This window comes from Cricetulus griseus (genome assembly GCF_003668045.3).
Source record: "Cricetulus griseus strain 17A/GY chromosome 1 unlocalized genomic scaffold, alternate assembly CriGri-PICRH-1.0 chr1_1, whole genome shotgun sequence".
Taxonomy (NCBI): domain Eukaryota; kingdom Metazoa; phylum Chordata; class Mammalia; order Rodentia; family Cricetidae; genus Cricetulus; species Cricetulus griseus.
The window spans coordinates 207,354,677-207,377,835 of record NW_023276807.1 but is presented as its reverse complement, the minus strand read 5'-3'; the positions used below and the strand labels follow the sequence as shown (position 1 = coordinate 207,377,835).

The following is a 23,159-nucleotide window of genomic DNA, read 5'->3' as shown; positions in this document are numbered from 1 at the left end:
GCTTGGTGGGATAATGGCATGTAGAAGAGCGCGGGGCGGCCCTAGAGGCGGCGTCGGGTACTCCGGATCCAGGGAGGATTTCTGGGGAGAGCAATAGAGACGCGGCCTGAGCTAGAAGGGCTGGAGCGGAGGCAAATAAGGAGATCGGTAGAGTGAGTGGCTAGAGAGGACGGAGGTAAGTGGCTGTAGAAATCAGGCGGACCGGAACACAGACGCCTCGGGACCATGACTTACGCTTATCTCTTCAAGTACATCATCATCGGAGACACAGGTAACCCGCAGGTGGACCGCCTTCGGGGCTTGGGCGGGGATCCCACCTCCAAAATCGGCCTGGGGGCGGGGCGGGACGAGTGGGCCGGGCGAGCGGAGTGGCGCGGAGGGGGCGGGGCGAACTCCGGGGGCGGGGCTCTGTCTTTTCCTTAGACCCTGTGCCCCGCCTGGGAGCCCGCGGTTTCCCGGGTGGCGTGCCTACTCCGCACTGTCTGTTTTCAGGTGTGGGGAAGTCATGTCTCCTCCTGCAGTTCACCGATAAGCGGTTCCAGCCTGTGCACGACCTCACAATAGGTAAGCGTATCCCCTCGTTCCAGAACAGATAGATAAAAGCTGGCTGGCTGAACTGCTGAAGGAGAAAGTTAACAGTCTCAGTATTCTAAGGAAAAAGTTGCGCCTCCCCGCCTTAGACCTAAGCCGTGCCATATGAAAAATGATAGAAGCCGGTAAATAGAGGGTAAATAATGGAAAGGTAACGTTAGAGAGGGATGTGAGATAAACACTAGTTGTCATAGGAATTTTTCTTTAAATGCAACTTGTATGTTTCTGCAAAAAAAAAAAAAAAATCCCACGAAAACACAACTGCTTATTCAGAAACTCATCTGTAGTTTGTGGTTAACTACCAACCTCACATGTTTTTCGAAGTAAACTCCGACATCGATTCTTTTTGTGTTGGAGAGGATAAAGCCAATTTAAGAGTCATCTCAGTCCTTCCTCCTCTTTTTTGAGACAAGTTCTGGCTATGTAGTCCAGGCTAGCCTCAGATTCACTCTGTATTCCACACTGGCCATGAATTCCCAGATATCCTTCTGCCTCAGCCTCCAAGTGCTGTGATTAGGGGCATGCACCATCACAGGCTTAATAAGTTTTTGTTTTTGTTTTTTGAAGACTGGCTTTGTACTCCATGAGTAATCTGAAGATGACCTTGAACAGGCCTTGATCTTACTGCCTCCATCTCATAAATGCTGGGATTAGATGTGCTCAGCCTGTTTTGTTTGTTTGGTTTTTGTTGTTGTTTTAGTTTATTTATTTATTTGTGTGTGTGTTTTATGAATATGAGTGCTCTGTCTTCATGCACACCAGAAGAGGGTGCTGGGAATTGAACTCAGGGCATCGGGAAGAGCAGTGAAGTGCTCTTAACTTTGGAGCCACCTCTCCAGCCCCAGTGTTTTAGTTTCTTACTCATTAAAATTACATTCTTTTTAAAAATAATTTATTTCTATTTTATATGAATTGGTGTTTTACCTTCTGTTTGAGGGTGCTAGATTCCTTGGAACTGTAGTCACAGACAGTTGGGAGCTGCCATATGGGTGCTGGGAATTGAATCCAGGTCCTCTGGAAGAGCCAGTGCTCCTAACTTCTGAGACATCTCTCCAGCCCCCGAAATTACATTCTTAACTTTTCTGAAAGAAAGAAAAATTGACTGATGTTTTTTCAAAAAGTAACTTTTGATTTTTATTGAGGTAATAGCCAGAAGCGATTTCTATATCTTTCTTATAGATTATAGCACCTTAAAGTAGAAATATTCTATATAGGGAAAGGATATCTACATAGGATGACTGAATTGGTATTATAGCATTCCTGAAGGTAAACTAGATTAGTAATCTTGAAAATCTGAATTCCTTGTGCTATGTGCAAAATACTGTATGAAAATAGAAAAGGGGAGGAATTGTCTGACTTATGATGCAATGTTTTTAACAGGACTGTTTTTGAAATATTGAGGTGAATTTTACCTTGAAATAGAAGAATGTCAAAAGCCTTATCAGTTTGCCAGTTTCCAAACTGCTTTGAGATAGGCTATTTCTGGTTAATAATCCTTCCTTCCTTCCTTCCTTTCTTTCTTTCCTTCTTTCTTTCTGTGGCTTTTCAAGACAGCCTTGTGGTCCCAGAACTTGCTCTGTAGACCAGACTGGCCTTGAACTCACAGATCCGCCTGCCTCCGGCAACTTTCTTAATTGCAAATGAAAATAATTTCAGAATTATAGTAAAGAAGTCCTGCTTCATACATAGAACTAGTGGGTATTCTGAGACACTGCCAAGAAAGTCTTTCAAGGGGGCTGGAGAGATGACTTAGCCCTGGCTAAGGGCACTGGCTGCTCTTGCCAGGTTCAATTGCCAGCACCTGAATGGCAGCTCATAATCTCTGTCACTCCAGTTGCAGAAGGATCTGTTGTCCTCTTCTGACCTCCACATGGAGGTGTAACAGGCACACATGTAGCACACATACTTACATGCAGGCAGACACTTACATGCATAAAACTTTAAAAGCCTAAAAAAGAAAGAAGGAAATACTGGGCTGGAGAGATGGCAAAGAGGTTAAGAGCACTGTCTGCTCTTCTAGACATCCTGAGTTCAATTCCCAGGAACCACATGGTGGCTCACAAGCATCCATAATGAGATCTGGTGCACAGACATACATGCAGGCAGAACACTGCATATAATAAATAAATCTTAAAAATAAAGGAAGTACTTTTTGTTTTTTCCAGCAGGGTTTCTCTGTATTGCTTTGGAGGCTGTCCTGGCACTCACTCTGTAGACCAGGCTAGCCTGGAACTCACAGAGATTCGCCTGCCTCTGACTCCCAGGTGCTGGAATTAAAGGCGTGTGCCACCAAAGCCCAGCTAGAAAATAACTTTCAAACAGTTTAGAAGTCCTTTGAATTAAATATTACATAGTCAGATTTCAGTATAACATTTCTAAAAATTTATCTACCTCTTGGGGGTGCAAACATCTATAATGAGATCTGGTGCCCTCTTCTGGTGTGCAAGCATACATGCAGGCAAAACACTGCATACATAACAAATAGATCTTTGTTTCAAAGATTTTTTATGTGTGTTGGTGTTTTGCCCACATACATGTCTCTGTGATGGTGTCAGATCTCCTGAACTGGAGTTACAGACAGTTGTGAGCTGCATGTGGATCCCGGGAATTGAACCCCAGGCTCCTACAGGACCAGCCTATGCTCTTGACTGCTGAGCTGTCTCTCCAGCCTCAAATAAATGAATCTGAAAAGAAAAAATTAATTATCTATTTTTTAGTTTTATTTTTCCTATAATTGCAAATTTTCTCAATTTTTTTCTATGAATTGTAGCTTTATAATTCATTTAATGGAAACTATTTATCACAAAAATTTCCCTACAGTGGCTGTACATTCTCTCTTGTTTTTCATTGAGACAGGGTTTTTCTGTGTAACTTTGATGTCCTGGAACTTACTTTGTAGTGGATACAGGTTCTGCAGACATTATTTGCAAATTGTTATAGTAACTGCTCTGGGTTTAGGTTTTGGTTTTTTGTTTGTTTGGTTTGTTGGTTGGTTTTTTGAAACAGGGTTTCTCTGTGCAACAGTCTTGGCTGTCCTGGAACTCACTTTGTAGATCAGGCTGGCCTAGAACTCACTAAGATCTGCCTGTATCTGCTTCCCAAGTGATAGGATTAAAGATGTGCACCACCACCTCTGCCCAACATCTGTCGCTTTTCTTAAGGCTCATAAAGATAATCTAGAATCTTAGTCATTATTATAAGGCCTTATAATAAATCAACTGATTGTGTTAGTTTATTACCAGAATTTGTAAAACAAGACCTAGGGAAAGAACTAGCCTTGGGGACACACACATGGTCTTTTCCATCCCCCCTCAGATTTATTTTTATTTGAATGTATATCTATATCTATTTGCACATGTATCTGCAGGGTCCAGAAATTGTTGAGTTCCCTGGAGCTGGAGTTACAAGTAGTTGAGAGCCAAACTCTGGTTCTCTCTAAGAGCAGTCAGTGTTCTTAACCACTGAGCCATCTCTCTAGCCCCCTAGGGTTTTTTGTTTTTTGTTTTTTAAGATTTATTTATTTATTTTATATGCATTGATTTTTTTTTAAGATTTACTTATTTACAATTATACAGTGTTCTGCCTGCACACCAGAAGAGGGTACCAGATCTCATTATAGATGGTGGTGAGCCACCATGTGGTTTCTGGGAATTGAACTCCAGATCTCTGGAAGAACAACCAATGGTCTTAACCACTGAACCATCTCTCTGGCTCTGCCCTCCTCACTAGGGTGTTAACACAGTAAATTTTGCCCTGATTGTAAAATCAGAACAGTGAGAATATTTTATTCCCTTATCTACATTTGGGTATATTATCACTTAGAATCCACTTACTTATTTTGGGTGCTAGGGATTAAACCAAGAGACTTACATCTTTTGCAATTGCACTACCACTGAATTATACACACAGCTGTAGAAAGTGATTTTTTTTAAAACCTGTGCAGCCTCAGGCCAACCTTGAGTTTATTATGCAAGTGATGGTGACTTTGAACTTCTGATCCTGGTTCTCCTACTGCCTCCACCTCCTGAGAGCTGGGATCTCAGGCATGTATTGCCATGCCCAGTTAAGGGGTTTTGGTGTGTGTGTGTGTGTGTGTGTGTGTGTGTGTGTGTGTGTGTGTGTGTGTGTGTGTGTGTGTGTGTATAGGTCCCCATGGAGTCTAGGAAAGGAATCCCTTGGAGCTGGAGCTAAGGGAAGTTCTAAGCTATCTGATGAGGGTGTTGAAAACCAAATTCTGTTCCTCTACAAGAGCAGCACGTGCTTTGCTTTTACTACTGAGCCATCTCTCCAACCCCGTGCTCAATTTTATTTGGTTCTAGGGATTGAATCCAGGGACATGCTAGCCAAATACTTTATCAAGTGAGCTGCATCCCACAGTGTCCATGGATTTTTAATTCTAGAAAAGAAACCAAAAGGAACACAATCTTAATTGAGCAGTAAGTAGTTGTAATGAGCTGAATGTCAGTGTGGGAAGACAAAGGAATCATTGTAACCCTTTGGGGGAAGGGGAAAGTGTGAGCCTCTGGATTATCATGTATGTGTTCATGACAGTCGTATTCATTCTCTTGGCCTTCCCTGACAGGTGTGGAGTTTGGAGCCCGTATGGTCAACATTGACGGAAAACAAATCAAACTGCAAATCTGGGATACGGTAAGAGAGGACAAAATAACAATAAAAGCTAATGTAGCCATGTGTGGTGCTATACACCTCTAGGATGAGGCAAAAAGCTGAAAGGTTAAGCCAGTATACTCAAGTCAAAAAAATAAAAGTCATATTTTTTTTTATTTTAAATGACTCAATTTTGTGGGGCAGTGGTGGTGCACACCTTTAATCCCAGCACTCAGGAGGCAGAGGCAGGTGGGTCTCTGTGAGTTTGAGGACAGCCAGGGCTACACAGAAAAGCCTTGACTTTAAACCTACCCCCCCCCCCAAAGAGACTCAACTAATACAGTAAAAGTTTATGTAACAAAAAGTGAATATCCCTTTACATAAGACTCCTTTCTATCTCACACTGTTGCTATTCTGCCAGAGATCCACTGTTAATGATTCAGTGTATATGCTTTCAGACACCTGTGTATTTCAATTCATGAATAATAGACATTTTGCACACCTTTAATCCCAGCACTTGGGATGCAGAGACAAGCAGAATCCATGTTTCCTAGACTTTTCAGTATCAGTAAATACAGATCTGTCTCACTTCTTGTAACAGCTGCCTAGTCACAGAAGTATGTATGCATTGACAGACATTTAGGTTGATTTCAACCATTGCACATATGATGGTTTTGGCTCTTAGTTCTGAGGGAAAAAATGGTCAAATAATAATAACGAAGCAAAAACAGGAAGAGATTTTAGCTAAATATTATGAACTATTTTCTAATTCTTTTTAACTAGGATAGAGACTGCAGTATTTTCCTTAAGGAAAGAATAGCATAAATGAAATATTGCACACAAAAGCAATTTCTCTAGGTTAGGCAAAATTCTGTTAAGCCAAGCCAAACTTTGATATTATTTCACTGACTAAATTTTAAAATACAAACAAATCTCAAAAAACAAACAACAAAAAAACCCATAAAATTAATTAGTTAATTAATTAAAATGCAATCAATTTTGCCCTAGAATTTTTATGTCTGGGAAGAGTGCCCACAGAAATTCTCAAATGTCTGCATAGAATTATAATAAGAATGTTCAATGAAGTTGTGCAATGGCATGTACAAGCTATTTTTCTTTTTCTCTTTTTCTTCTATCTTATTTTCTTTCTTCTCTGTTCCAACTCCCATCAACATTGATCACACACAGCTGTTGTGGGCCATTTTTGGCAGAGCCCCTTTTGGTAGTCTTCAAATTTATTGTCACTTTTGGATGTATTATTAATCAGGTGCTTTAAACTTAGTATTCTTTATGTCTGTTGGCTGTTTCGTTTGATTAGAGGTTGTATTTCCTTCTGATCAGATTTTTCATCTCACCCTTTGGGGTTGCCCTAATTATAACATTATGAATCAATTACTTCATATCTTTTAACAGTGCTTAACTCCAGACAGCTATAATTTTAAGACTTGCCTCATTTGGCCGGTTTTTGTTTTTAACACTCTACCTCCATAAACCCTAAGAAATATTACTTTATTGTCAAGGTTCAATCTCCATTTTAGTCAGTTGCCACAGATTCCCTTCTTTCCCTGTCTTAAGTTCATTGCCATTATTTACCCCCAACTAGATATTGCAATTCAGGTTTTATTATCTTTTATAATGGGAACCCTACCCCGCAAGAGGTCAAGATATAAATTCTTACAAACTAGCAAAGGGTGAAGCCAGTGGGTATAAAGACCAGTATAAGTTATCTCCTACTCCTTTGAGTTAAGTTAATGTCATTTAATTTTTTTCTTTTTAAAGACAGGACCTCAGATAGCCAGGTAGCTATGTGGCTAAGGGTAACCTTGAACTCCTTATCTTCCCACTTCCAGTCCCAAATGTTGGGACAACAGGTGTGTGCCACCATATCTGTATTTAAGAAAAATAGATATTTTAGTGCCAAGAATAAAATCTAGTAGATGCCAGTTAGTATGGTCAGGGCCATGTGCTTGCTTGCTGGCTTTTTTTTTTTTTTTTAATCTTTATTTTATATGCATTGGCGCTTTGACTATGGGTGACTGATTCCCTGGAACTGGAATTACAGACAGTTGGGAGCTGACATGTGGTTGCTGGGAATTGAACCCAGGTCCTCTGGAAGAGCAGTCAGTGCTCTTAACCCTGAGCCATTTCTCCAGTTCCCCCCCTCCCCCTTTTTTTTTGAGACAGGGTTTCTCTCTATAATACTGGCTGTCCTCGAACTCATGTAGAACCACCTGCTACTGCCTCCTGAATGGGCTTTTTTTTTTTCCTTAAGTGCTATCATGAGAAATGGTTTGGTCATGAAAGAACGTTTAGCGCCACAATTGTATTTTATGTGGATAGGATCTTTAAGAACTATATGGCAGGGCTGGAGAGATGGCTCAGTGGTTAATAGCACTGACTGCTCTTCCAAAGGACATGGGTTTAATTTCTGACACTCACATGGCAGCTCACAACTGTCTGTAACTCTAGTTCCAGGGGATCTGGCATGCTCAAACAGACATCTATGCAGGCAAAACATCAATGTGCATAAAATAAAAAGAAATAAATCATTAAGAATTAAAAATAGGGACTGGAGAGATGGCTCAGAGGTTAAGAGCACTGACTGTTATTCCAGAGGTCCTGAGTTCAATTCCCAGCAACCACATGATGGCTCACAACCATCCGTTATGAGATCTGGTGCCCTCTTCTGGTGTGCAGATATACATGGAAGCAGAATGTTGTATACATAATAAATAAATAAAATCTTTAAAAAAAAAAGAATTAAAAATAAAAGAACTGCATGGAAAGGTTGGCATGGTGAAGCATGCCATCTCAGCACTCAGGAGGTAGGTGGGTCCCTGAAAATTCAAGGTCAGCCACATAGAGTTCCAGGCTAGCCAACACAGTGAGACAAAAAAAAAAAAAAAAAACAAGCAAACAGAAAACCCCACCACCAACAAAACAGCAACCACCACCAGCCAGTATCCGACTTACAGCTGATACTTCAAACTATGTGCCTTACTGTCACTTAGGGGAAATTAAAAAGCTGTAAATTCTCTTCATCAGAGACCCATGTCTCACTTGACGTGATGGCTGCCTACACCTGTTTGTCTTACTCTCTGTTCTGTTGCTGTGAGAAGACATCATGACCAAGGCAGGTTTTTTTTGTTGGTTTTTTTTTTTTGGTTTTTTGGTTTTTTGAGACAGGGTTTCTCTGTGGCTTTGGAGGCTGTCCTGGAACTAGCTCTTATAGACCAGGCTGGTCTCGAACTCACAGAGATCCGCCTGCCTCTGCCTCCTGAGTGCTGGGATTAAAGGTGTGCACCACCACTGCCTAGCGACCAAGGCAGTTCTTACAAAGAAAGCATTTAATTGGGGGCCTGCTCACATTTGTGGAGGTTTGTTCAGTGATCATCATAGCAGGGAGCAGACAGGCAAGGCACTGGAGCACTAGCTGAGAGTTTTACATCCTGATCTGTAGGCTGTCTTGAAAAACCAAAATTAAAAAAAAAAAAAGTAAGAAATAAGAGTAAAACAGGACCCCAAAAGAGCTAGGGTATACTATGACAGAGTAAATGTAAAATTCTACAGAGCTTTAGTGGACAAAAGTGTTTTTTTTTTTTTCAGATCTTAAAGGTGTTTCCAGAATTACCAGTAAAAGACTAAGGAATTGTATGATGCTTCCAGAGGCTGTGTATCTGGGGAGACAATCACTATAAGTTAGCAGACCCTCCTCTCACATTTGTACCCCAACTTAGATTGTAATGCTTCTGTGCTATGGAGTGCCACTGCTTTGTGTCATATTACAGCTATGCTGTGTGGGCTTTGGCCAGTTCTTTTACTTATTTTCCCCATTTTTCAAAGGAGAATTATATGGGATGATATATGTGGTTCTTAATACACTGCTAGGCAAAAAAAAAATTTAAATATTATGATGGGGCTGGAGAGATGGCTCAGAGGTTAGGAGCACTTGATGCTCTTGCAGGGGATCTGGTTTCAGTTCCCAGGACCCATATGGTAGCTCACAACAATCCATTGCTTAAGTTCCAGAGGTTCCAGTACCTTCTTCTGACCACCATAGGTACCAGACATGTACATGGTGTACATACAAACATACATGCAGGCAAGACACTTATACACATAAAATTAAATAAATTTTGAAGAAAAATTTTAATGTTATTTTAGTATCAGTACTATTACCAGCTGGTTGCATACTATAAAAACCCATTTATGTTCACATTTCCACCATAGATTTCTAGTGATAGAATATGGATAATAACTTTCATTTCCCGAATTTTATGAGGAGAAATTATTCCAAAAATGTGAAAACTTTCCTAACAGGATTGTTTCACACAAAGTATTTTGTGTGGTAGGTTGGTTTGTTTTTTTTGTTTTTTGTTTGTTTTTTGTTTGTTTTTTTTCAAGACAGGTTTTGAGGCTGTCCTGGAACTAGCTCTTGTAGACCAGGCTGGTGTCCAACTCACAGAGATCCGCCTGCCTCTGCCTCCCAAGTGCTGGGATTAAAGGTGTGCACCACCAACACCCGGGGGTTGTTGTGTTTTTGAGACAGGGTCTTACTATGTAGCAGAATCTGCCCTCAAACTCAGTTCTTTTGCTTCAGTGTCCTTAGTCCTCAGATGCAGGATGAGTATTAGTGTTAGAAGCAGGCACCAGCTACCAGGCTATTTCTATTGATGTGTGTGTGCGCGCACGTATGTGTTATGTGCTCACACAAGCCAGAAAGGGGCATTGGATCCTTTGGAACTGGAGTTACAGGTGTTTGTGAGCTGCCCAGTGTGGGTCTGGGGTCTGAACTACCATCATCTGATAGAGCAGTAAGCATTCTTAGTCCCTGAACCATCTCTCCAGCCCAGTGTTTTTATTTAAATGACACTTGTGGTTCCCTTAAACAAAAATAAAATAAAGGAACTATTAAGCTAAGAAAACAGAAATATCTAGAGCATGGGAGGAATTAATTGTTCATTTATAAATAAGGCAATATTTTGGTCCTTTTTATTTGTTTTTTTGTTTTTGTTTTTCAAGCAGGATTTCTTTGTGTAACAGTCCTGGCTGTCCTGCAACTTGCTCAGTAGACCAGGCTGGCCTTGAACTCAGAGATCTACCTGCTTCTGCCTCCAAGTACTGGAATTAAAGGCATGTGTCACCACCATGAAGTTGGCTGAACAAGATTCTTTTAAAGAAAACTACCTAGATCCTGGACATCATTCCCTATTCCTTTTTTGTTTTTTTTTGGTTTTTGGTTTTCGAGACAGGGTTTCTCTGTGTAGCTTTGGAGCCTGTCCTGGGACTAGCTGTTGTAGACCAGGCTAGTCTCGAACTACAGAGATCTACTTGCCTCTGCCTCCGGAATGCTGGGACTAAAGGTGTGCGCCACCACTACCCAGCTCATTCCCTATTCCTTATTCCTATTTTCTACCACAGGATCTTAGCAGTGAACTTCCAGATAGTCTTGCTGGTATTAGAGAAACCCAAGGGTTACATAGCATAAACTCAGTTGCCCATATCTGATTTTCTGCATTGTTGCATTGGAATATGCCTTCCACTGGACAAAATATTGGCATTCTAAGATAATTTTCCTTTTTTACAGATACATGAATGAGAATAGAAAAAGCAATATAATGTATTCAATGTCATATTTGGGATTGAGTTTCAGCCTCATTTCCAGTTTTACTCTAGGGGATAATGGGAAACATATGAAGGTTGTTGGTGTCATGCTTTTGGCACTGAGTGTCTGGACCTAAGGATAAGAATATCTTATAGTTTAGCTGGGCGGTGGTGGCACACACCTTTAGTCCCAGCACTTGGGAGGCAGAGGCAGGTGGATCTCTGTGAGTTTGAGACCCGCCTGCTCTACAAGAGCTAGTTCCAGGACAGCTAGGGCTGTTACACAGAGAAACCCTATCTTAGGGAAAAAATAAAGAAAAAGAATATCTTGTAGTTTGATGGACAGTCTCATAAGGAGTAGTAATTGGCCTACCCAAAATCTCAGTCACATATTTATTGAAAAATAGCCCACTTGGGCTCTTCCCTAGATAGGGACAATTCTTTTCCCTGATTTATTATTACTTCTTAATCTAGTACAAGTTCTTTCTTTAGTTAAATTTTGTTTTAGGGTGGCATGTGAGCAATTCACTTTCTCTGGAAATAACTTAGTTTTACTGGGATTTTTTGTTGCCATGTTGATGGTAAAGGCTGGGCAAGAGTCCTTCCGTTCTATCACCCGTTCCTACTACAGGGGAGCAGCTGGAGCACTGCTGGTGTACGACATCACAAGGTGAGTGAGCGGCTGGAGTGGGGGGGGTGGGCTACCTGACTCCCTAAAGCTATCCATTATCTACGGCTCTGCCAAGGACTCTGAGTAGGGATGGCTGTGTTTTTGCACACATGTAATGTCCCTTTTCATGTATTTGGAGTAACTTTGATTACTGAAACAGGCTCCTGACCACCATTCCATGTTCTGCTATAGACGTGAAACCTTCAACCACCTGACCTCATGGTTAGAGGATGCCCGCCAGCACTCGAGCTCAAACATGGTTATAATGCTGATTGGAAATAAGAGGTAAAGTTTTACCTTTATAAATACTAGTTACCAGGAGACATCAAACTTTCTGTGAATATGAAATTTCTTTGTCTTCTGTTTTGTTTTGATTTAGAGACAGGGTCTCTCCGAAGTAGTGCTGAATGACCTAGAACTCACTTGGTAGCCTAGACTGGCCTAAAACCTACTGCCACCTTTCTGCCTCTACCTCTCAAAAGCTGGGACTGTAGGCATGTGTCATCTGATTGACACTGAGGTGTTTAATTTTGTTTTCTTTGGGGGGGTGCGTTTCGAGACAGGGTTTCTCTGTGGCTTTGGAGCCTATCCCGGAACTAGCTCTTATAGACCAGACTGGTCTCGAACTCACAGAGATCCTCCTGCCTCTGCCTCCTGAGTACTGGGACTAAAGGTGTGCACCACCACTGCCCAGCCAACACTGAATTTCTTATATATCATGTTAGTAAGAAGACGTTACTATGGTAAGATATGCATAAAGATTACCATTTGAACCATTTCTAAGATATTCTGTGGCCCTAAACATATTAGAATTGTTCTGCAAACCTCACCATTCATTAGCCATCTTCATAACTTTGCCATTTTCTCAGACTTTGGAACCACTGATTTCTGTCATCTTCCTTGCCCTGGGTGTCTTCCTCACCATCTGGCAACCACCATTTTACTTTCTTTTGTTGTTGTTGAAACAGGGCCTGTGTGGCGTAGGCTGACCTCAGTCTCACTAGCTAGCCTAGGCCTAGGGGCTGGGATTACAGAACTGTGCCGTCACACCCAGCCTCTATATTCTTTATTTATAAATACAAGTACTTAGGATGGAGATGCATGATGTGAAAGACATAGAGGATGAATAAATTGAAAGTAAATAAATACAGGTACTCTAGGCACCTCATAAGCAGAATTACATAATACTTGTGCTTTTGTAAGTGGCTTATTTTATCTAGCATAAAGTCTTCAAGCACTGTCCATATTATAGCATGCATCAGAACTTCCTTTTTCAGGGTTCTAGTATTTTTTATGACCACATTTCATTTACCTATCTTTCTGTGAACACTTGAGCCTGCTGCCACTTTTTGGCTTTTGTGACTGATGTTGTCATCAACATGGGAAAAAAGGTAGATCTGTTCAAGTTCCTACTTTGAGTTCTTTTGGCTATGTAAGCAGAAGATTGCTGGGTCACTTGATGACTCTGTGTTTAAATTTTAGGAACCACCACTGCAGCAGCACCATTGTGTATTTCCATCAACAATTCACAAGGGTTCCACTTTACATGCTTGGCAAGCCTTTGTATTTCTAACTTAAATTTTAAAAAATTTAATTTTTTTTAGTTTTAAAATATAATTTAAAGGACTGGAGAGATGGCTCAGGGGTTAAGAGCACTGACTGTTCTTCCAGAGGTCCTGAGTTCAATTCCCAGCAACCACATGGTGGCTCACAACCATCTGTAATGGGATCTGGTGTCCTCTTCTGGCCTGCAGGCAGACATGATAAATAAATAAATCTTTATAAAAATATATATAATTAAAAAATTGTATCCATAGGCCAAAAGAAATACCTGGCTGAGTTAGATCTAAGCCAGGTGTACTGGTGCATTTCTATTTGCACTGTAAGACAGAGATTCACAAGCTTGAGACCAATCTAGGCTATCTAGCAAGTTCTAGGCCAGCCTAGCCTATATATAAGAACCCTGTCTCAAAAATTAGATCAGAGGCAGTGAGATGATTTGGTGGGTGGAGATGCCTCCCACCAACCATGATAACCTGAGTTCAGTCTCTGGGCCCCATATGGTAAAACTGGAGAAGTGACTGCTGAGGGTTGTCCTATTACCTCCATGTGTACACTGTGGTGTGAATGTACCCTACACAGACATACAAACACATAAGTAAATAGATAAATAAATATAGTTAAAAAAAAAAAAAGCCAGGCAATGATAGTGCACACCTTTAATCCCAGGAGGCAGAGACAGGCAAGTATCTGAGTTTGAGGCTAGCCTGGTCTACAGAGACAGCCAGGACAGGCTCCAAAGCTACACAGAGAAAACCTATCTCAAAATACCAAAAAGCAAACAAACAAAAAAATAATAAAAATTGATGAGCCAGGCATCATCATGTAATCATAAAATCTGAGAAGTGCAGGCGGGAGGATCAGGATTTGAAAACTATCTTTGGTTATACAGAAAGATGGAGATTAAGCTGGACTAGATGAGCCCCAAACAGGCTGGAGAGATGGCTCAGAGGTTAAGAACTCTTGTTCTGCCCAAGGACCTGAGTTTCATTCTCAGCACCCATGTTAGGTGGCTCACCATTGCTTGTGACTCCAGCTTCAGGGGATGTTATACCACCTTCTGGCCTCCACAGGTACCAAAACACAAATGGTTTATATACACAAAATTTTTTTAAAAATCCTAAAAAATGAAAGAGATCTAAATAACATATTTTGAAACTTGATGCCAAGCCCAAAGACATAATGACATAAAGTTTGATCTCTTGACCATACATAGTACAAAGAAAGAAACAACTTTCCCACATGTTGCCTTTGACCTCTACATAAGTGCCATGTCATATGTATACCCACACAGGTAAACACATATACACACAATAAATAAATAAAATATATTGAAAAATAATATACTTCAGGGGCTGGAGAGATGGCTTAGAGGTTAACAGCACTGACTGCTCTTCCAGAGGTCCTGAGTTCAATTCCCAGCAACCACATGGTGGCTCACAACCATCTGTAATGAGATATGGTGCCCTCTTCTGGCCTGCAGGGTTACATGCCGACATACATAATAAATAAATAAGTCTTGAAAGAAAGGAAGAAAGAAAGAAAGAAAGAAAGAAAGAAAGAAAGAAAGAAAGAAAATAAATAACATACTTCAGCTCATGGACTCTAGTCTGACTCTAGGAAACCAGCATAGGACCAAACCAGACCCCCTGAGCGTGGGTGTCAGTTGGAGGGCCTAAGCAGTCTATGGGGCCTCTGGCAGTGGAACCAGGATTTATCCCTAGTGCACAAATGGGCTTTTCAAGCCCATTCCCCATAGAGGGATACTCTCTCAACTTGACAGACTTTTTTTTTTTTGGTTTTTCGAGACAGGGTTTCTCTGTAGCTTTGGAGCCTGTCCTGGCACTCACTCTGGAGACCAGTCTGGCCTGGAACTCACAGAGATCCGTCTGCCTCTGCCTCCGAGAGTGCTGGGATTAAAGGCCCTCGCCACCATCGCCCATCTAACTTGACAGACTTTGATGATTCCCCATGGGAGGCTCACCCTCCCTGAGGAGTGGATGGGGATGGAATGGAGGGTTGGTGGGGGGAATGGAAGGGAGAGGGAACTGGGATTGGTATGTAAAATAAGATAGTTTTTAATTTATATAAAAATTTTAATAAAGAAAATAACATACTTCTTTGGAGACAGAGCTTCAGGTGTTTCAGGCTGACCTTGAAAACACTGTCTAGCTGAGGATAAACTTGATCTTCTAATCCTTCTGCTTTTATCTTCTTAGTGCTAGGATTGAACCCAGTTCTTTGTGCATATTAATCAAGCATTCTACCAACAGAACTACATTTGGGATCCTAAATAATAATATAATAACTATTTGAAAAGTTGTGAGGATAAATTAAAATTGTTTATATTTCTTTTTATAAAAAAATCCCATTCTTACTTGGTGGTGGTGATGATGTATATACCATAACCCCATATTTGGGAGGCAGAGACAAGTTGATCCCTGAGTTAAAAGCCAGCCTGGTATATAGAGAGAGTTCCTGGACAGCCAACGCTACACAAAGAAACCCTATCTTGAAAAACAGAAGCAAACAAACCAAAAGCAAAGTTCTGTTTTTAAATACAATAGTTGCTACTTCCCTGCATATCTGTGTCTTTTGGGCATAGTAAAGCGTGGGAGTCAGCAATAGATTCTTCCACTCTGATTTCCTGCTACATACTGATTTTGAAAATTATTATTCCTATTATCATTATTTTATTTTTGGCCTGGGATTTGCTCTATAGACCAAAATGCCCTAGAACTCACAGAGATCTACCTGCATCTGCTTCCTGAGTGCTTGAATTAATGGCAGGTGCCACCACACCCAGCTTTATTTTCAGTTTTAAAACAGAGTCTCACTGTGTAGCCAGGCTGGCCTTGAGTCACAACCCTTCTGTGTCCACCCCCCCTCCCCCAAGCGCTAGGATTACAGATGTTTGAACACCTTGTCTTTTTGTCTTGTGCCATTTATGGAGTGTGGAAGCCAGGACAGACATAGTTGCAAAGGAATAGGAGGCAGAAGCTGCATTTTTATGTGTTAAGTTTGGGATACCTTTTGTTGATTTGATGTTCTTTAGTAGATGTACTGGCTAGTTTTATGTCAACTTGACACAAGCTAGTGCATTGGTTCCCAACCTGTGGGTCACAATCCCTTTGGCAAACCTCTGTTCCAAAAATATGTATTTTACAATTTCCTAACAGTAGCAAAATTACAGTTATGAAGTAGCAATGAGAATAATTTTATTAAGGGGGTCACCAAAACATGAACTGTTGTAGCATCAAGATGTTGCGAACCACTGATCCAGAGTCCATCAAAAAGGGAGCCTCATTTGTTTTAAATGGTCTGTAAGACCATTTAAATGGTCTGTAAGAATGGTCTGCAGGCAAGCCTGTATGTAGGTCATTCTCTTAATTAGTGATTGATGGGGGATGGGTCCAGCCTATTGTGAGCGAGGCCACCCCTGGGCTGGTGGTTCTGGATTCTGTAAGAAAACAGGATGGGCAAGCCATAGGGAGCAAGCCAGTGAGCAGCACCCCTCCTTGGCCTCTGCATCAGCTCCTTCCTCCAGGTTCCTGCCCTACTTGATTCCTGTCCTGACTTCCTTTTTTGATGATAAAGTGTGATATGGAAGCATAAGCCGAATAAACCCTTTCCATCACCGCTTGGCTCAATAGTAATTCTAATTAATGCCATGGACTTCTTATTTTTTTCATGATTAAAGAAACTAGATTCTCTCCCGGCGGCGGTGGTGGTGCATGCCTTTAGTCCCAGCACTGGGGAAGGCAGGCTGATCTCTGTGAGTTCCAGACCAGCCTGGTCTACAAGAGCTAGTTCCAGGACAGCCTCCACAGAGAAACCCTGTCTCGAAAAAACAAAACAAAAACAACCAAAAACAGCAACACAAAAAAACCCCTAGACTCACTTACACAAAATTTCTCATTTGAAAAACAAAAGCCAGGTCAATCTTACTGTTTTCACCAGCTTCTTATTCAGGTTTTCATGGCCTTTCCATGCTACTTTTCTCCATTTCTGATTTTGGCTCTTCTTTCCCCCATTTCACCTAAATTGTATCCTTATCAATTTCTCTAATTCAGAAGTGCTAAGTCTCTTATACACACTAGAAATGAGACCAGTAAGAGTTATTCCTGGCTCAGTCTCTCACGTCTCTCATTTTAGGAAAAGAATCCATCACTACAGGATGAGAAGTCCTTAGATTTGAGCCTTCTACTAAATAGCACCTCCCTTTACCATCTCTACTGTGCTGTCCAAGATCCCACCTGAAAAGTTACAGGGCAGCCAGGGGTAGGAGAAGGGTAGTAAACACCAGCACTCAGGAGGCAGAGTTAGGTAGATTTCAGTGAGTTCCAGGCAAGCCTGGTCTACAGAGTGAGTTCCAGGACAGCCAGGGCTACATAGAGAAAACCCTGTCTCAAAATAAAAAACAAAAACCAGCTATGCAGTGGTGGCGAACACCTTTAAACCCAGTGCTTGGGAGGAAGAAGCAGGCGGGTCTCTCTGAATTCAAGGCCAGCCTGGTCTACAGAGAGTTCCAGGACAGGCTCCTAAGCTACACAGAGAAATCCTGTCTTGAAAAACAAAATAAAACAATAAAAAAAAAAAAAAACCCGAACAAAAAGCATAGGGTACCTGGAGTGACTGAGGTTTGCTCACTTCTGTGTAAGCCTGTTCTTTGTAACAGTATTATCTTCAGCCCTGAAGAAGCTATTATGAATGTGAATCATAGAAGTAATAAGCCTATACAAGATCATCCTGCAGTGTTCACACGTTTCAAGCATTAATTGGCAGTTTTAAACTGTGGTGGGATCCTTTTAGAACTATGGTCACCCCCTCCTCTGAAATCTTTAAAGTTTTCTCCCTAATTGCTCTCTTACAGTGATCTAGAATCCCGAAGGGATGTGAAAAGAGAGGAAGGAGAGGCCTTTGCTCGGGAGCATGGCCTTATATTCATGGAAACATCAGCCAAGACAGCCTGCAATGTTGAAGAGGTATCACTACAGAGAAAGTGGGGAGAGCGGCTCAGAGGTTGTACTGCTGTTGTATTCTTCAGAATCCTCTTCTCCAGGGGACATGAGTAAACAAAAAATGCATTGTGATCAGAGTGACTGGATGTCTCCTTCTAGGGGAATTGTCCCATTTTCTTTACCCAATTCCTAAGGATTTATTTTTGCCTTGGATAACATTATTGAGGATTAGATACCACTGTTATTTATAAATCAGTTCAGTTGGGAATCTGACAGAAACTGTACTCATTGTGACACCAGGTGTTGACTGCATTGCCTGGCTGAGTGTATTTGTTTTATTTGCAATGGCTGCCAATCTATAACCTAGAAACATCAGTACCTGAATACAGTAAGATTACTTTTTTAAAACTGTTATTGTGGTGGTGGTTTTGTTTTCGTTTTTGTTTGTTTTTAAGATTTTATTTATTTATTATGTATAAAACATTCTGCTTCCATGTACATCTGCACACCAGAAGAGGGCACCAGATCTTATAACGGATGGTTGTGAGCCACCATGTGGTTGCTGGGAATTGAACTCAGGACCTCTGGAAGAGCAGTCGGTGCTCTTAACCTCTGAGCCATCTCTCCAGCCCCATGGTTTTGTTTCTTTAGATATGGTCATGCCATACTAACCCCAAAACTTGCTGTGTAGCTCAAACTGGCCTCAAATTTGCAATCCTCCTGCTTTAGTCCCTGGAGTAATGGGATGATGACAGGTGCATATCACTATATCTAGTCACTGGCTTTTACAAGAACACTTGTGGAAATTATCCTTTTTTGTTTGTTTCATTTTGAGACAGGGTTTCTCTGTATGCCCCTGGCTATCTTGCAACACTCTCTGTAGGCCAGGCTATCCTCAACCTCAGAGATATGTCTGCCTCAGCCTTTTTGGCACTGGGATTAAAGGTGTGTGCCACCATAGCCTAGCTGGTTTTTTTTTTTTTTTTTTTTAGACAGGATCTACATAACCTTGGCTGGCCGGCCTAGAACTTGCTATGTAGACCAGGCTGGCCTCAAAATCATAGAGACCCACCTGCCTTCTGCCTCTATAATGCTGGGATTAAAAGCATATACTACCATCATGCTTAGATGAATTTTTTTTATTACTTCTTTCTAGTGTTTCTTAATTATTCTAAGGTTTTAGTTAGTTAATTTGAGATAGAGTGTCTCTGAGTAGCCCTGGCTGATCTGGATCTTACTGTGTAGACCAGGTTTGCCTCACACTTGTATGTATTTTTCTCATCTCTCTACTTAAATTTAAGAGTAATAAATGATTTATGTCTCCCTCAGGCCTTCATTAACACAGCCAAAGAAATATATAGGAAGATCCAGCAGGGCTTATTTGATGTCCATAATGAGGTGAGAAGAAGGGTTGGGGTTGGGACTGGCAGTCACCTTGATAGAAGCTCCCTATCATGTCAGTATTCCTGCCTGATGTCACACTAATCACAACTGCCAGCTCAAACTTCTTTCTTTTTTTAAGTGCAGGTGTCTAAGAACCCATCATCAGGTTCTGTTTCCTCTCATGTCTGAGCCTCATAATGCAGGAAAAGATAAGCTAGTGGTCCACAGACTTACATAATAGGAGTTTTTTTTCTTCTTGACTTCAGTTTCTTACTATTCCAGAATATGAGAGAGAGATAATTCTTAATTGCTTAGGAGGGAAAACACTGGGATAGAACAACAACAACAAAAAAAAATCATATACTAGTCTGCCACTTCTGTTCTTTGCCTCACTTACTCTAAGTGTTTTTGGCATACGTATGTGTTATGTGGTGTGCACATAAATATATGCATGTTCACATGTGTGGAGCCCTAAAGTTGACAGCAGGTACTTTCACCATCACTGCTCACCTTAGGTATTGAGGCAGGGTCTCTCACCGAACCCAGAGCTCACTATTTAGACTAGTCTGGTTAGCCAGTTTGCCGCAGCGATTCCCTATCTCTGCCTCACAAGGACTAGGACTGAAGGTGCAATGCCATGCCCATCTGGCTCTGAGATGGTTTCTAAAAACCTAAACTATGTCCCTCAGGCTTTCTTGGCAAGTACTCTCCGTGCTCAGCTATCTCCTCAGTCCCCTTAGTTCTTACTCTTGCCCAATCACATCTTAATTCTGCACATAGCTATAAAATTCATGTGCAGCAATGCACCTTGAAAGCATGCACAAAGCCACCTTTAGTCACATCCCATCACAACCAGTCATCCTTCCACAAATGTTTGGCTAGAGAACAAGATTCTTAGAATTTAGCTATTCCTTTATTCCTGTCCTTCCCGTCACTCACTTCAGCACTGATGTAGGAGTCGTTCCTTTTTCTTTTGCAGGCTAATGGCATCAAGATTGGGCCCCAACAGTCAATTTCAACATCAGCGGGACCAAATTCATCTCAGCGGAACTCTTGTGATGTAGGGCCTGACTCTGGCTGCTGCTGAACATCTGGCCTGAACTTTTTTTTTCCCCTCCTGGAACAGCTTCAGATCAATCAGCTTAAAGAAAGAGGTCTTACTTGCTTTGGCTGAGAGCAGCCTCTTTTCAATGTGCGATGCTTCACCCTTCACTTCAAACACCAGGAGAAAACCGGGCCCTTACTAACCTGTCCGCCATTAGGGACATGAATATTCCATATAGATCAGGGCTCTGAATTCTAAAATGTTAGGATCAAAGTTGATTGTCACAGTAATTAAAAAATAAACAACTTACTAAGTATCTACATCTGTTTGTTAGGTGTGGTGGCACATAACTATAATTCCAGCACTCAGGATTTTTGGCAGGAGGATCGCCAGGAGCTTAGAAGTCAGTCTGGGCTACATAAGTATTACCATGCCATCCATGGCATATAGTATGATCCTGACTCAAAAAGCCAAAAAGTAGTAAGAGAGAAAGGAAAAAAAATACATACATCTGTTCCTCACCTAATTTTTAGTAGCTAGAGTGAAGGATGTTCTGATTGAACATTTAGGACTATGAATCTGTATAACTTAGGTGATATCCCTGTACATAGTAATTTCATTGAATTTATTTCCTTGCCTTGGAAACCTGCTTGTCATTTCATAGGAGTTCCTATAGAAGCTGGGCACCTCTGTACTGTCTCATTCCTAGTTTCTTGTTATTTATTGTGTACATATATACCCTTAAATATCATTCCTCAGGAGCCCACCACCTTGGTTTTTGAGAGAGCATCTCTCACAGGAACCTGGAGCTCCATGATTAGGTGAGGCTAGCTGGCCTTTCTCATTGCCAGTTCCTGTTTTTTAACAGAACTTTGAGAGCAGCAGAGTTGGTATTGGACCTGTAGCCACATCATTTATCTAAGAAAATGTTAATTTTTCATTTTGTGCAGGGGACCAATTCTGGCATTACAGTTTCTTTCACCAAATTGATCTCTACTGTTTCATCATATTTTTGCCTCATTCTTTGTTTTGACTTGTGAGTGAGTGTGTGTGTGTGTGTGTGTGTGTGTGTGTGTGTGTGTGTGTGTCTGTGTGTTTGGAAGGGTGTGCTAGAAAGCTAGACATGACATTTAGGTTCTTAAGCATGCTAAGTAAGTGCTATACCACTGAGTTATACTTATCTTTTACTTTTTGTTTTGAGGCAAGTTGCCTAGGCTAGCCTTGAACTTGCAGGCCTTAAATTTGGAATCCTGATGCCTCAGATTTCCAGGTAGCTAGGCATACTTCTAACCAGATCTATTAGACTTTTGCTCTAATCAAGCTAATTGTCTCACTGAATATGACATATTTATTCCATCTTCTATACCTTTGCACATGCTCTACCCTCTAACATTATACTGGCTTTTTTTTTTTTTTTCCTTTTAGGAAATCCTCAGTGTAAACCTAAGGAGTTCTAAGAAATTACTAACACAGTATCTCTTAGCATTCCTATCTTGGTTATTCATATGTGTTATTTATCTGTATGTGTTTTACTTTGTAAATATGTTTTGTAGGGCTTTTTCTGTGTGGGGTGGGTGGGTGTATGTATCATATAGGATGTAAGCTCTATGAGAGCAGGGTCCATGTCATTTCCATTTCATCACACTATTCTTTACTGTACCCTGTACAACTCATGATCTTGAATTTGAGTGACATAATTTAAAACTTAAGGCTTTAGACTTTAGAAGAAACAAAAGGCCTTAGAGTCATGTCTTTGTAATTGTTTCTCAGTTTCCCCCATCTGCTTATCCTGGTTCTCTATTGCTCTTCTCTCCTGCTTCGCCGTAACTTACTGCCTCCATTCTGTGCAGCATACAGTAAGAATGCCTGCTACCAAGACTCAAATGAGTAGATACTTCTTCACCCGATCCTTAGAATATATAATACTATTTTAGCCCAGTTTGCCTCTGCTTCACCCATCACACCACTTTCTGGGACAGTTGCTGTCTTTTTTACTTGTCTCATTTTCTTTCACAGCACTGAGGTCTCACCAAATTTTCTAAATTGTATTGTTAATGACTGTTTTACTATTAAATATATGCATGATCCAAGCTGCTTCTATCTCATGTGTCATTTCTGATTCTACCCAAAGTGTAAAAAAATAATCTCCTCCTAGCGTATTGTATCAGACATATCTCCTTCCTAGAATTGGTTTATACCGAATTCTATCCCTGGTAGTAGCAGTAAAGTCAGCATTACATCACAGGAACTTAGAAGACCACATGTGGGCAATGAAGTGATTACGCTTTTGGTGTTTTGCTTTTTAACCCTACTCATTCCCAAAAGGTTGGAGCTGTTGAATTTGCATTTAGCCTATTTCCTTACCAGGCACAAAAACTAAAGTATATAATAATTTACTACTTTTCTTTTTTCATCCCCTTTCTCTCTCCTCTTTTTTTTTTTTTTTTTTTTTTTTTGGTTTTTCAAGACAGGGTTTCTCTGTGTAGCTTTGGAGCCTATCCTGGCACTCGATCTGGAGACCAGGCTGGTCTCGAACTCACAGAGATCCGCCTGCCTCTACCTCCTGAGTGCTGGGATTAAAGGCGTGTGCCACCAATGCCTGATCTCTCCTCTTCTTTTTAAATTAAACTATGTAGCTCAGGCTGTCCTAGATCTCCTGATCCTCCTGTATTAGCCTCCTGAGTACTGAATGTGCCAGCACATCCATCAATGTTGTAGTTGCTATTGAAAAGTTTTT

General features: G+C 41.0%; 1 protein-coding gene and 1 pseudogene across 2 annotated transcripts; one reads left to right on the top strand and one right to left on the bottom strand.

Annotated features, from left to right (window-relative positions):
• Positions 1-10: 10 nt before the first annotated feature.
• On the top strand, positions 11-22,512 carry Rab2b (RAB2B, member RAS oncogene family). 2 transcript variants are annotated; one of them, XM_027386670.2, is made up of 8 exons: positions 11-271; positions 493-564; positions 5,174-5,241; positions 11,391-11,473; positions 11,666-11,758; positions 17,907-18,018; positions 19,324-19,392; positions 20,357-22,512. In XM_027386670.2, the coding sequence occupies exons 1-8, from the start codon at positions 226-228 to the stop codon at positions 20,462-20,464; spliced, it is 651 nt and encodes a 216-aa protein (XP_027242471.1). In that variant the 5' UTR covers positions 11-225; the 3' UTR covers positions 20,465-22,512. The 2 variants fall into 2 exon arrangements, with proteins under 2 accessions (XP_027242471.1, XP_027242472.1); XM_027386671.2 differs by having other exon boundaries at positions 75-271; positions 11,435-11,473; positions 11,634-11,758.
• Positions 3,822-3,924, bottom strand: LOC113832208 (annotated as a pseudogene).
• Positions 22,513-23,159: the final 647 nt, after the last annotated feature.

Bases quoted from the DNA above. Each gene is read 5' to 3' on its own strand.
- Rab2b (XM_027386670.2), top strand. From the start codon at position 226: ATGACTTACGCTTATCTCTTCAAGTACATCATCATCGGAGACACAG. The intron at 5,242-11,390 runs GTAAGAGAGGAC...TTGATGGTAAAG, and splicing joins AACTGCAAATCTGGGATACG to GCTGGGCAAGAGTCCTTCCG. The intron at 19,393-20,356 runs GTGAGAAGAAGG...TTTCTTTTGCAG, and splicing joins TATTTGATGTCCATAATGAG to GCTAATGGCATCAAGATTGG.